The 14494-nt window shown below is 33.8% G+C and overlaps 1 protein-coding gene across 1 annotated transcript; it reads left to right on the top strand.

Moving 5' to 3' along the window:
* On the top strand, positions 2442-13886 carry LOC109361092 (probable AMP deaminase). The gene is made up of 19 exons (XM_019606412.1): positions 2442-3068; positions 3594-3745; positions 4576-4684; positions 4969-5129; positions 5223-5274; positions 6411-6538; positions 6623-6802; positions 6961-7028; positions 7153-7295; positions 7423-7484; positions 7571-7684; positions 10956-11096; positions 11861-12013; positions 12249-12302; positions 12384-12494; positions 12774-12947; positions 13067-13147; positions 13493-13591; positions 13682-13886. Exons 1-19 carry the CDS (start codon positions 2615-2617, stop codon positions 13748-13750), a joined length of 2505 nt encoding a protein of 834 aa, XP_019461957.1. The 5' UTR covers positions 2442-2614; the 3' UTR covers positions 13751-13886.

Below are 14494 nucleotides of genomic sequence, written 5' to 3'. Positions count from 1 at the left end.
TTTATTTATTGAGTTATTTAAGAATCAAATATTTTCTATAATCACACTTTTAACAAATAAATGTTTATACAAACACATTTATAATGGTTAATATTCTACATATACACTCAAAAATCAATGTTAATATAGCACCTATATGAATGTCAAATATAATGTTTCAATACTATAAAGAAAGTATATGTATATTATATTTGCATTATGCATAAACAAAGAAGCGACCCGTGCAAGTGCACGGGTACACTGCCTAGTTTATTAAAAGAATTTAATACATAATAATTTGCAATTAAATTTGAATAATTATGCTACAAATTATGAAGACTAGAATTTATATTATTTTCTTGCTCGGTTATTATTATCTATCAGAGACGTGGATCCAAAGTATTTTTTTGATCAATTTCTCAATGTGTCTTAAACGATCTTATATCATGTTCACCTTTGACCAGAATATTATTTTAATTATATATCAATTATATTATAATATAATACAATGATTAGTATAATTAATAAGGTGTTGAACAAATTTATGCTATGTGTATATGTATCTATACTATACATAAAGATAAAACATGGTATAACTTACATCATGATGTAATTTTTACTTCCTATTTTGTTATTCACATTCTTTAATTTTTACAAACAAATCATATAATCCTAATTAACCACCCAAACATATTAATTAATCACATCTCTCACCTTAAACTAAATATTATGTTTATCATAAACACACAAAAATTATAATATAAAGTATATTAAATATAACAAATATATTCTAATATTGACCGACAGACACAAAATGTCTGTACACACTAGTAATAATAATAATAATAATTGATAATACAATTAATTTTAGAAAAAATAAAATTCATAATAAACTTGTCTCTTGAGAGTAAATTACATATAAGAACTATATATGTTAGATTACATATGTATGTAAAATAATTGAACCCATTAATTATGACCTATTTGTCACACACTTGCACCATTCCTACCTGTCGTTCATGAAAGGAAAAGTGAATTAAGATTTTCACGTATTCCTCTATTGCTTATGCATCAATAATAAATTATCATATGTCATTTTAATTTAAAACTTATCCAAGTAAAATATCATATTGATTTTTCACAAATATAATCACCAAAAAATAAGTCTTTAAGATAAAATGACCATTGACATTCAAATAAATTCTTAAAATCATCAAAACATACTATAAAATTTAATTAAATATTTTAATAATTTAATTTGTTACCAACTAAAGTATTAAAATCTTATAAATATAAATGTTTGATTTTTTGAATAATAATTGTTAGGAGAAACAACAATATACTATAAAAAATAGTTTCTTAATAATAAAATGAAGCAAATATCATTTGTAGTATCAAATAATATTTTAGAAAAGCTTTCACCCATCACCACCCAACTCGTGACAGCATGTGATTCAACAGATTCCATCCATGAATCTCATGAGGTTGGTGTAGCAATCTCCATATTGATTTTGGTTGGGCCCACCAATATAAACCCCATAGCAAAAAATCAGTACCCACAGGTAAAACCTGTACGGGTACGGGTACGAATTATAAGTGGGTACCTGCAAGTATTATAAATGAGTTTTTAAAAATATCCGTAGTAGGTACAAGTATTATGGTACCATGTCCGCGACTATCCGTAATTTATATGATTAATATATTATATTTAATTAAAAAAAGAGTACATTATTCTAACATTCATTACACTATTTATATTTTTTCATTTACTTTGTTTACATATTTTATTGAATTTGATGGTGAAACACCCTACAAATATTATTATATATGTAGAAACACACATGTTTTACAAAGAAAATATATATTTTTTGTTAAGGAAATGAGAACAAAAAATCACACAAATAGAAAACACCAATAAATTTATTATTTTTACAAAGTATTCAATCAAAATGTACAAAAGTAATTAAGTTTCATCTCATTTGAAACATAATAGGAGTAAAAAATTAAAAATTTATTTATAATATAGGAAACCCGCGTGGTTGTACTTGCGGACACTCAAAAGTACCCGTAAATACTACCTTGCGCACATGGATACCTGTACGGGTACGGGCGAGTATAAGTAATGTTCTCCTATTTTGAAATGGGTAGCAGGTAGCTACTATCCGTGCCGTTGCCATCCCTAATTGAGTAAGTGCCAAGTAGATAAGGAAAGTACTAGAATGATTCTTTCATTAACAGAGAGTTACAGGTATATTTTTCTTTCATTTCAACAGATAAATTATTAAATTTTATTCCACATTATAGCTATTAATTTTATAGACATCCAATAATAATTTAAAAGTATACGTGTATAATATGTTGTAATTAAAAGAATAATATGTTATTAAAAAATGTATTTCTGTTTGTTGTTTTCGAAGCACTTGTCTGTCTCTAGAAGTGACCTAACTAGGAAACTAGGAAAGTACGTAACCCAAAACCAAATCAAATGAAAAAGCGCCAAACAAAACGCCTCTCCCTTCGGAATCCGCAACAACAAAATCACTTCATTACCATTTTCTTCACTCTTCACTCTCATTATTACTCACTTCAACAATCTTCAACTTCCGTTTAATCTCTTATTCTTCTTTCTTCATCAATGGATTCCTCATCTTCTACGCCATCGACTCTTCACCTTGCAATGGCTGCTTTATTCGGAGCCTCTTTCATGGCCTTATCTGCGTTCTACATCCACCGCCGCACCGTCGATCAGGTCCTCCACCGCCTCATCGATATACGCCGCCGACGCGTCAACCGCCAAGTCGACAATCAATCTTCCTACAACGACGACGACGATGATGGAGACAGGTTAGGGTTTGATCTTGACGGCGGAGAAGCGGTTACCGATCTCAGAAGGTATCCAGGAAGCTTGGATGATAATGCGGTGATTCGAAACTCGAGGAGTGCGTCTTCGTTGCCTAATGTTGTTGTTTCTTCTAGAACTGGTTGGTTCGAGGAAGAAGAGGAGGAGGAGGATGAGCCTCGCCACCGTGCTTCGTCGCTGGATAATCTCAATTTTTTTCCGTCAGGGATTCCACCACTTCCAACAGATGGTAGTAGTTTGAATTCCTGCTTAAATTTCACTGTATATCTCTATAAGGATGTTGTATTTCAGTCAATTTTGTGAGTATTGCAGTTGAGTGTGTTTGTTTGTATTGACTGTGAAAAGTAGATTGTTTCAATAATTGATTATTTCTTTAATTGATTGTAATAAAATCAATATTATGGTTGAACATGGTTGCTGAAAATAAAAAAAGGATTTTAACATAATTTGTTTTGTTTAGATTATATATAAATTGCTTTCGTATAGGAAATTACATAAAAAGTTTGTATAAATTAATAATATTTGTTTGGTGGTTAGTTTTGGAGGAGTTAGGAAAATTTTGATTTGTTTGAAAATAATCTGATAGTTTCTTAGATAAGCATCAAACTTCCTGGTTCTGTAAATGCCTTTCCCTCATGAAAATAGCCTCAATTGGGAATATAATCAGATTGCGATTTTTGAGGATATGATTTTTGTGAAGTAGGAGGAGGTTCTGGATTGCCCTTTGCCTCAGTTTTTGTTTTGGTTTGTGTAGGAGGGAATGCTCATATTTCATCTTCCTATAAAGGAATAGCATCTCTTGGTAGAACTAACAATCGAAGATCTCCAAGCCTTGACGCATTTGAAAGTGTAGAAGGTTCTGATGAGGAAGGATCACACCTTGAGGATGATAGTTGCATTCCTTATGTGAGAAATATATTCCCTTTTATGTTATTGAGGGTGCTGATTCCTGAATGTTTTTTAGACCTTTGTGAACTGACATGTTTAAGAAGTTCCTTTATTGAGTGCCACTTCAACTATTAGATTAAAATTTTTGGTAGATAGTCGGTCCCTTGAGCATGATAAAAATAGTTCAGTGTCTCCGTGTGTTTTGAAATGGCTTTTTCTTGGAAGAGATTGTATCCATTTTGTTGATCTCTTTGCATCAAATGGTATTAGTCTCTAGCTGGGGCACACCCATGATGCACACCAAGAACAGAATTAATAATATTGTCACAAAATACATAGATGGGTTGGTATATAAGCCAAGTCATGTTAGGATATCTATATTACTTCTTTCGTTGTGATTGCTATCTTATTAGTTTCAGCCATTCTAGTTAAAGTGGAAGACAATGGTGACCCATATGGCTTAGGTGTTTCATTATGAGTGGTATAAAGCAACTGAGCAAGAAGTTATTTTCACTCCCGTAGCATTTAAGAATTTCTCAATGTTTAGAAACATTCTTTCCTGTTAAATAAATGATAAATGATAGTTGCTGTCATATTAGGATTAAAATAAGGAGGTTTTGTTCAACTTGAGGTCTACTATTATTCTTATTAATTGTCAAAATGAGGTTTTAATAGTTGACTATTCCTAGGCTATTAAATGAGAGGTTTCTTTTCTGATATGATAATTTAGACAATCTATGGTGTTGGTTGGTGCACCTTCTACTTGCCCAAACTCGCTTCCTTTCCAAGTTTTGTCATTCACATAGTTCCTATCTTAGTCTTTTAAGTGGTTCATGATGTTTTTGCAGGGACTAAATGCAAGCCATACCAACAATCAGATGTATGGGGAGATTTCGAAGTGTCAAAAAGACCTTGCGTTTGTCAATACTCTCTTGCCTCAAAGAAACATGACGAATGGTACTTTCACATTACTATCATAATCTTTCTTCTTGTTGTCGCTTCTATATTCTTCCATTTAATGAATAATTTTCTTGTTATCCTTGCATGTCGTGTTTCATGTTTCTATTTCCTTATTATTACTTTGTTTTTATCCTAATCTCCATGGAAAATATTTATGACTATTTTCTTAAACTGGATCAAATCATGCAATTATGCTTTCTCTTAACTTACAAAACTAAGAGGAAAGCTTGGAAGATCCTGTTACCTAATGCATCCTTTTCTTCTTTACAAAATGCTTTCAGACCCAACAAACATAGAAGAAGAGGAAGTATGCAAGATGCTTCGTGAATGTTTAGATTTGCGGAAGAAATATGTTTATAAGGAAAATGTTGCTCCATGGAAGGCAGAACCGGTGGCAAAAAACTCTGATCCATTTCACTTTGAACCAGTTGAAGCTACAGCTGTAAGTTTGTTGTTTTCAGCTGCATGTGAGTCAATTTTGTCTTGAAGTGTTTGTCTAATATCATCATATCTGACTTTTTGGTGTTTCGAGCAGCACCACTTTAGGTTGGAAGATGGAGTTTTTCATGTTTATGCAAGTAAAAATGGTAAGGACTAGAAGTGGTACTCAATTTGTTCATTTAGTTCACTGAAGTAAGAGTGAAGAGGATGGAAATAGGAATGTCAAATGCTAATAAAATAAAAGTTTGCTTAGTAGCAACTACGAAAGATATTACTTGTTCCCCATTAAATGCTATTCCCTCAAAGTGAGGGATTGGCATTCCCTTCATATTGGAAGTAATGGTCATTCCGCTCCTAAAATCAATGATTAAATTACCATCACATCTTGTGTATTTTTTTTTAAAAGTAACAAAATACAACCTTTGTTGTTTCCATGGGCCACTACTTCCACCAGCATGCCACCACTGTGACCACCACTACCATTGTATCATTTTCACTCACAGTCCTTCACTACCACCCCCGCTTCTCTGCTCCCATCACTACCATGCATTAGCACTGAAACACACACCGCCACTAATATTCTATAATTTCCAAAGTCTTCGTTACTAACATACCAATAGGATTGGCTATTACTACTATCTCCGTTGCTACCACCTCCATATCATTACTACCCATGACATTTTCACCATTGTCATTGGTGCTGCTGCCACACTCAACATTCTTGTCATTGCCACAACTGTTGCCACCGTGTCAAAGTACCAAGTTAGTGTTCCTTTTTTGTCATGCCTTGGCTTATAGAATTTTGGAATGGAATAAAATAATTCTTAACTTTTAGAGATATAAAACCATGCCTAGGCCTCCCCCTAACAGCATAAGCTTTTATGAAATTTGTATTTGACATGGCACCATTGCCTCTGTGAACAAGTGATCTTGAATTTCTTCCTTATCATTCCCATTCTTCATGAATAAATTAAATTTTACCAAAAGATAAACTGGGCAAGTCCATTGTCCATGTTCCAAGCCCAAATGGCTCTGCATGAACATGAAATATGTTAGAGATAAACAAAATTGTTCTTGGGCCTCTCCCTATTTTAGGAGAACTGGTCTTTGACACTGACCATACTAAACATGGTAAGATGAATGATGATGCATTCCCACTAAAATAATTCCGGCTAACAAAATACTGCCTGGTTATTTTTTTGAGCTTTCTCAACTATTTTCTTTTTAAATATTTAATTTGTTTAGTGCCAAAGAACTAAGCTATTTATGCAACTGTTTTCAGAAACTGAAGAGCTCTTCCCTGTTGCAAGCTCAACAACATTTTTTACAGATATGCATTACATTCTCAAAGTTATGTCCATTGGGAATGTTCGCTCTGCATGCCACCATAGGCTACGATTCCTTGAGGAAGTAAGTTCTCACAAAACTATGTGTATAGTTTCTTTGTTTCTGCTTGTGCCATTTGTTCATAACATGCATTTGATCATTGTACAGAAATTCCGTCTTCATCTGTTACTAAATGCAGATAGGGAGTTTCTGGCCCAGAAGAGTGCACCACATCGAGATTTTTACAATATCCGAAAAGTTGATACTCATATTCATCATTCTGCTTGTATGAATCAGAAACATCTTGTCCGCTTTATCCGGTCAAAATTAAGAGAAGAACCTGATGAGGTGAAAACTGATTATTATGTTTAATTGACTTTGGAGTTTTAGTTAACTTTTTCTCACAAATAACTTGTAGGCTATTTTCTCGTTCCCTTTTGATTTTCTATATTTCGTATTGTTTAGAGTTTCTTAATCACACCCTCAGTATTAACCTATGTCGGCAGGTTGTTATATTTAGAGATGGCAAGTATATGACACTGAAGGAGGTGTTCGAGAGCTTGGATTTGACAGGGTATGCGTTGATGTGTTAATGGTTTATTTTCATCTGGTTATTAGAAAATGAGAAAAGTTATGGCTGAATGTATTTGTGTACTTGCATGTATGTGTTTGTCTAATTAGTGGCAATTGGGACGCAGGTATGATCTGAATGTTGATTTGATGGACGTTCATGCAGATAAGAGTACATTCCATAGATTTGACAAATTCAACCTAAAGTATAATCCTTGTGGACAGAGCAGACTCAGAGAGATATTCTTAAAGCAGGATAATCTTATACAAGGTTTGAATGACAATGAGAGTGATCCAATTATTTAGTTGTATAAAGTTTAGGAACTACATATGAATGTTAGGGGTGTTACTCAATGCTTATTGAATTTATAATAGCTAAATGCCACCCAAATACACAGGAAGGTTCCTGGCAGAAATAACAAAGCAAGTTTTGTCAGATCTTGAGACAAGCAAATTTCAGGTTTCTTTTTAGTGTGGTATATCATGATTTTTCTCTACTGATCTTTCATATCATAATATATTTCTCTATATTCATAAAAATTTCAGATGGCTGAGTACAGGATCTCTGTTTATGGAAGAAAACAGAGTGAATGGGATCAGCTGGCAAGTTGGTTTGTTAACAATGCTCTTCACAGTAGCAGTGCTGTATGGCTAATACAGGTAGCTTATTCCGACTTCTATTCTGGCTTCATTTTTTGTGTGCAGAGTCTGATGGTCAGCCATTGGGGCCCCAGATCTGGTCCATCATAGCGTCATACAGTCTATCCATTTTTGTTAATGTGTCCTTCCAGGTGTTTAATCTAACTGTCATGGTGGTTTCAACCTTTTTCTAAGAGTGGTTTTACAGTACTGAACACATGTTTTTATGGTGAAACTAGGTTCATTTATGTCACAATACTCTCTTAACCTTCATTGGCATATTAGTTGTTAAAATTATAGGATTTGGATATGGACAGAGAAAAAGGAACAAAATAGTTAATTGTATGAATAATATCGTGAATGATGATGTGGTGATTCTGTGAGTATTTGATACAAAAAATATAACATTAACACCTATTTATACTAATACTAGTCTCCTAATTAAATAAAAAACTAATCATAAAATATAAAACAAAGTAATCTAAATCCGAAGAGATCTTCTAAGATACTCTAAACACATCTAAGATATAATTATCATAATATGAGATATTCTCTCTATATTTAAGTATCCGCTAGATATTCTTTATAATATAATATAAGATATTATGAGATACTTTCATATATTGTAACAGTCCACCTCAAGCTAAATATTACGAAGCTTTAAGTTTGTTACATAAAAATATAGAATAGTTTTTCGTCTTAGCAGCACCCACAATCTTTAAAATTGAAATTACGAATGAAGTTTGTTTCTAGGATAGAGAGTGGGCTAGTGCATCTGGGACAAAGATGAGGCTAGTGCATCTGGAACAAAGTCGAGATTAGTGCCTCTGGCTCAAATTCGGGGCCAATGCATCTGGGACAAAACCAGGGCCATATTGCATATGGGAAAAGTCGGGGTCATTGCATTTGGGGAAATTTGGAGCCAATGCATCTGGGAAAAGTCGAGGCCATTGCATTTGGGAAAAGTTGGGGCAAGTGCATTTGGGAGAAGCCGGGGCGAGTGCATATGGGGAAAGCCTTGGCAAGTGTGCATATGGGGAAAGCCTTGGCAAGTGTATCTGGGAAAAGTCTGGCCATTGCGTATGGGAAAAGTCGGGCCATTACGTCTGGGAAAAGTCGGGCCATTGCGTCTGGGAAAAGTCGGGTCAGTGCATCTGAGACAATTTGAGGCTAGTGCATCTGGGACAAATCTGGGGCCACTGCATCTCAGACAAATTTGGGGATCGGGGCCACTGCATCTGGAACAAATTCAAGGTTAGTGCATATGACCAAAATTTTGTGTGCAGCAAAATACAACAATGTATTTGATGTACCTTGAACTTTGAAGAAGCAAATCATGTCTAGAAATAGACATCAAGACAAACTTAACAACCTGTTAATAGAAAATTGAAGTGTTAAAGAGGGTGGCTAGAAGGATGATAAAACAACAATGGAAACGACAAGCCCAAAAAGTGGGATGTCAACAATGACTAAGAACAAGTGTGAAAGAAGGTGACAACAGAAAAACCAACCAACAAAAGGATCACGAGCCTAACCTTTCTTCAAGGCGGATACCATGAGTCTGATAACATGTTGAAATTATATGGTTTAGATATGGAAGGAGAAGAAACAAATGATTAAAATAGTAAATTGTATTGATAATATTATGAATGATGTGATGATATTGTGATTAATCGATACAAAAACATAATATTAACCTCCATTCATACTAATACTAGATTTCTAATTAAATAAGAAAAAAGTCATAAAATATAAATAAAGTAATCTCAATACTAAGAGTTCTTCTAAGATACTCTAAACAAATCGAAGATATAATTATCATAATATGATATATTCTCTTTGTATCTAAGTATTTTGTATCATATAATTTATAAGATATTTTGAGATACTTTCATATATTCTACATTAATTTTTCTATCCCTTTTAGATACTTGTTAATTTCATCTTGTGACGGTCATTGTTGATACTTGTTGTAAGTGTCCTCTGATATGAAATCTGAAAAGCCACATGACGAGAGCTAGCAGTTGTGGTTGGAAAGCCCAAAGCCATATAAACCTCACAGTGTACTCCCATACTTCCAATGTAGGACTGAAGTCCTATACCTTGCAATTGGATCGTAATACCCCATCAAGTGGGCTGGTCGTGCACTAGCCCTTCGACCAGTCTTGGGTGAACACTGCAATGTCCTTATCACTACCCTTGCTGCTCGTTTGCAGTCAAGGGAAATGGTGGAAAGCTCTAATGCCAATTGATATGAACCTATTTAGGAGAACCACACTACAAAAGCTACTAGACATTTTGGTTGGGGAGCTCACGGCCTTACAGACCTCACAGTACAATCCTGGATTACCAATATGGAATCAAATCCCATACCCTGCAATCGGATCCTAACATCCTTGCAAGAAACCTGATTGGTCATATCATTTTCTTACCATTTTCCCTTTTCTCTTTGGCTTGTCTGGGAGAGGAGCACATTTGGTTTTTGAAGAGAAATGGAGGGAAGACTTAGAAACTGCAAAATACACTTGCGATATGGTTCCTAACTCCTAAGTTTTCTCCTTCCTTTCCAAAATCTAACTTCGCGGCTGTTTGGCATAACCATTTAGAGAGAATATATACAAAATATATTGTGGACATTTTACCATCGTATAATAGTACCCACCCCTTTTACTGTCAACCCAGTTCCCATCTCCCTCCCAAGCATTCCATTTCCCTTCAAAAACTAACTCGCAAACAAACCCTAAGTATCACTGAGGTTCACATTTTGCAGCTGCCCATCCATTTTCTTTTTTGCAATGCATTGTTGCCAATATACATGCCGTTTACTTGCTGAATAATATTTTATAAAGCTGTATATTCCTTTTGGCGATTCCTTATTTTGATAATTTATTAAGACAGCTTAAATTTTTTGACACCATTTCATTTAGCTGCCAGTTAATATTTATGAAAATAAGCACTGTATTTTAGGAGGGAGATAGAAAGTGGGAAGGAAGATGCCAATATTCACCACTATTTTATGTGGACTCCTTAGGATCATGATTTTTGGCAAGCTATGATGAACTATTTACTATATTCTCAATCTTGCTTCATGCTTGGGAGTGACATTGGGTGTTAAGTAGGAGAATCACCAATCATAGCTAATTCATGTATACTCCCTTTTCTGTATGGGTCATTTTTCTGTAAATGTTATTTAGAATTTGAATGGCTCCATCAATTGAGTCTTCTTTAAACATTAGAATTATTTGTCTGTTTATTAACTAAGTTATTTTTTCTGAACTTTTCATTGGCACAGTTACCACGGCTATACAACATATACAAGAATATGGGAACTGTTACCTCCTTTCAGAATATTTTGGATAACGTGTTTATTCCCCTGTTTGAAGTTACAGTAGATCCAAACTCTCATCCTCAATTACATTTGTTCTTGATGCAGGTTAGTCAATTATTTTTTTGTTGTTGTAACAATCATAGTGTCATACATGAGACAGCAGTTGGGTGATGCTTTGTCCAGCTGCTTGCCTGCTATAAACTTGTTCATCCTGCTGCATTACCACTAAAGTATGTCTCCCTTAATAGTATCAGATTTGATGTGCCTGTTCAACTAGTTGAAAGGTATAGTCAACTTAAGAATCCCTGAAGCAAAATTAACTCTTGAGCTTCTTTGGGATTTTGTGTATTTTGGAAACTGTTATTTTATTCATACTCAAATTCCAGTTATTTATTTTAAATTGTCATGGACAACCCCATATATCTCAAATGATTTTCAGCTATATTACCATTTTTTAATAACTATGATATATGTAGTATTGCATTATATCTCAACGGGTGCATGCAATTTACATAGATTTTTTGTTTCCCAATTCATGATTGTAAGATTTTCCCAATAGTAGAGGATGGAGTTGAGACCTGGGTCTCATTGACACTCACAATTGTTTATTATCTCAATTCTCAGCATTGTTATCTTCAGTGTGCTCTAACTGTGTGGAATTTGGCTATTACTGATAGTCAAAAACAGATGAAAGAGTACTTTTTGTTTCTGCATGCTGTGTTATCAAGGGTTGTTAAAATCATGATTTGATGCATTAGGTTTAATATGGTTTTTTATTAAGGATAACAGTTATGTTGTTTATTCTGGATATTTCCTATTTCTATTGTCAATGTATTAGAAACAATATATTCAGCTGCTTTTGAATACAGGTTGTGGGATTTGATCTTGTAGATGATGAAAGTAAACCAGAAAGACGTCCAACTAAGCACATGCCTACTCCTGCTGAGTGGACCAATGAATTCAATCCAGCTTACTCGTACTACCTTTATTACTGCTATGCAAACTTGTATACGCTCAACAAGGTTTATGTTTTTCCCATTTTGCTCTTAATCTTCAACAACTAATTAGTTTTTTCCTTTTTTATATTTCTTTATCTTTAGCAAAAAATGCATATGTATTTTCAGTTGTATGGGATTGGGGGTGCTCTGGAGCACAGTAGCAAAAACTAAAAAGAGGAAAATAATGGCCATACTATTTTCACAAAAAGGAATTTCTGGATACCAACAATATTAAAATCTTACCTTCTGTTGGTTTCAGCTGCGTGAATCTAAAGGAATGACGACAATAAAGCTGCGGCCTCATTGTGGAGAGGTTAATTTCTGTACTATAGCAGTATGAAGTCCTTTATGTTCACTGCGATTGTTAGGACTTATAAATGATTTAATTACACAGGCAGGTGATAATGATCATTTGGCTGCTGCTTTCCTCCTGTGCCATAACATTTCCCATGGGATTAAATTAAGGAAGACTCCTGTTTTGCAATATTTATATTACCTTGCACAGGTTAACCTCCTCAAGCGTATTTATTTGGTCAATATAGTTATTTTCTTAAAGTTTAAAGTTTAAACCCTTCTCAAACTAGATATCTTGCTGCTATTCTGAGTTTGGGTTCATTGTGTAGGGAAAAGTAAAGGTGGAAACTTATTCTGTCCCAATAATTTCAAGCATCTTTCTAGTTCCCGCTAATTCTGAATAATATATTAATTATTGCTAATTCCGAATAATATATTAATCATTGCTAATTTCTAACAATATATCAATACTGCTATGTTAACTCTTCAGATTGGACTATGCATGTCACCTCTTAGCAACAACTTCCTGTTCTTGGACTATCACCGAAATCCAATGCCTATGTTTTTCCAGCGAGGTTTAAATGTATCTCTCTCTTCAGATGATCCATTGCAAATTCATTTGACGAAAGAACCGCTGCTAGAAGAATATAGTGTTGCAGCAAAGGTTTCCTTTTTCCTAAATGATACCTACCCCTCCCCTTTGGGTTGGCTGGTAGAAATTGGTTAAATATTCTGTTTGTCAACTATAGGGTTCATGTCTTACGTAAATATGTGTACTTTCAGGTATGGAAGCTTTCTGCCTGTGACCTGTGTGAGATAGCAAGAAATTCTGTTTACCAATCTGGATTTTCACATCAAGCCAAGGTTTGCGTTTATAATATATTCATGCAAAATTGTTAATTGGTGAACTGAATCTTGAAGCTAAATAGGCATGAGTTTGGCCCTTCTTTTTCCCATTTGGTTGAACAATTGAATTTGGAGAGAGTGCTCTAGCTGTTACGTTGTTTATACCTTTTCAATTATGGTGTCTGATCCCCTCAAATCTGGGAAAATGTATGTAAATAAACGCTTCCACTTGAATTGGTTTTTGGCAAAAGCATGTAAAAGAGTGATGGAAAACAATTATATCTGTTAACTGTTATGTCTTCTTGAGGTACTAAAAATAATTTACTTGCTTCCTAATTTATCAATGTCTTCATACTTTCACAGTTGCGCTGGCTTGGGGATAAATATTTCGTGAGAGGTTCTGAAGGAAATAATATTCAAAAGAGCAACGTTCCCAACATTAGGATCTCTTTCCGATATGAGGTAGTAAAATCGGGGCAACCCATATATATACATGCATTTTGGTTGATATTTGTTCATTCTTGATAACGATGATTCTTGGTGTTTGTACAGACTTGGAAGGACGAGATGCAATATATTTACGCTGGTGAAGCCACATTCCCTGAAGAAGTAGACCCATGAAGCAAGCCAATGAAATTCACTGTGATCTATGAAGCTTTAATCAATGCGTAGATCAATCATCAATAGCTGCTTTAAAAGTGACTTGTTATTGCATCCCTTTAGTTAAGACACAAATATTGTTTTATCATAATTTGTCACCTAATTTTTTTTGATTAAAAGTACTATTATTTATTATTAAATTTTAATTAGAATTAAATTTTTAATGTTTCCTAAAAGATATTAGTTGTTTCTACATAGATACTATTGCTTCCTACAAGTCTTTCTCTTTGTATAACTATATGCTACCTGCCCAGTATTTGCTTTAAAATTCAAATTGCTCAAACAAAAACATGTTATATTTTACATTGGGACATGACTAGAAGAGCAAAACTAAGATCTCAAACCAATACAAAATTTACATAACCTTCGGTCAACTAACAAATATACAGTTTAACCGCTATAAACAAAAATTGAGATTTTAAATTATAGTTGTGATAGTGTGTTGATTAACATGATTGGATAATTGAATAAAAAATATGGTGTAATTGCAATTGCAGAGAAAATCAATAGCATAATACTGTGGTTATAGTTTTGCTTTAATATAAAACCCACTTGAGTAGTTGAGTTGACCTGAAGTATATTTTTATTTTACTATATTATGAAAACAATGATTTGAATATATTTTTAGCTCATTTATTTAAAACCGATTCCTTTTAACTTCACATTCAACTCATTTTATTTCTTAAGCAATTGGTTGGCACCTTG

The sequence above is a fragment of the Lupinus angustifolius genome, chromosome LG11, assembly GCF_001865875.1.
Source record: "Lupinus angustifolius cultivar Tanjil chromosome LG11, LupAngTanjil_v1.0, whole genome shotgun sequence".
In the NCBI taxonomy this organism is placed as follows: Eukaryota; Viridiplantae; Streptophyta; class Magnoliopsida; order Fabales; family Fabaceae; genus Lupinus; species Lupinus angustifolius.
The sequence above is the reverse complement of the archived record's forward strand: the minus strand, read 5'-3'. Positions and strand labels throughout refer to the sequence as shown.

Coding starts and splice junctions, on each gene's coding strand:
- LOC109361092 (XM_019606412.1), top strand. CDS start 2,615: ATGGATTCCTCATCTTCTACGCCATCGACTCTTCACCTTGCAATGGCT. Junction 7,485..7,570: donor TTGAGACAAGCAAATTTCAG/GTTTCTTTTTAG, acceptor TAAAAATTTCAG/ATGGCTGAGTACAGGATCTC. Junction 11,097..11,860: donor TACATTTGTTCTTGATGCAG/GTTAGTCAATTA, acceptor TTTTGAATACAG/GTTGTGGGATTTGATCTTGT.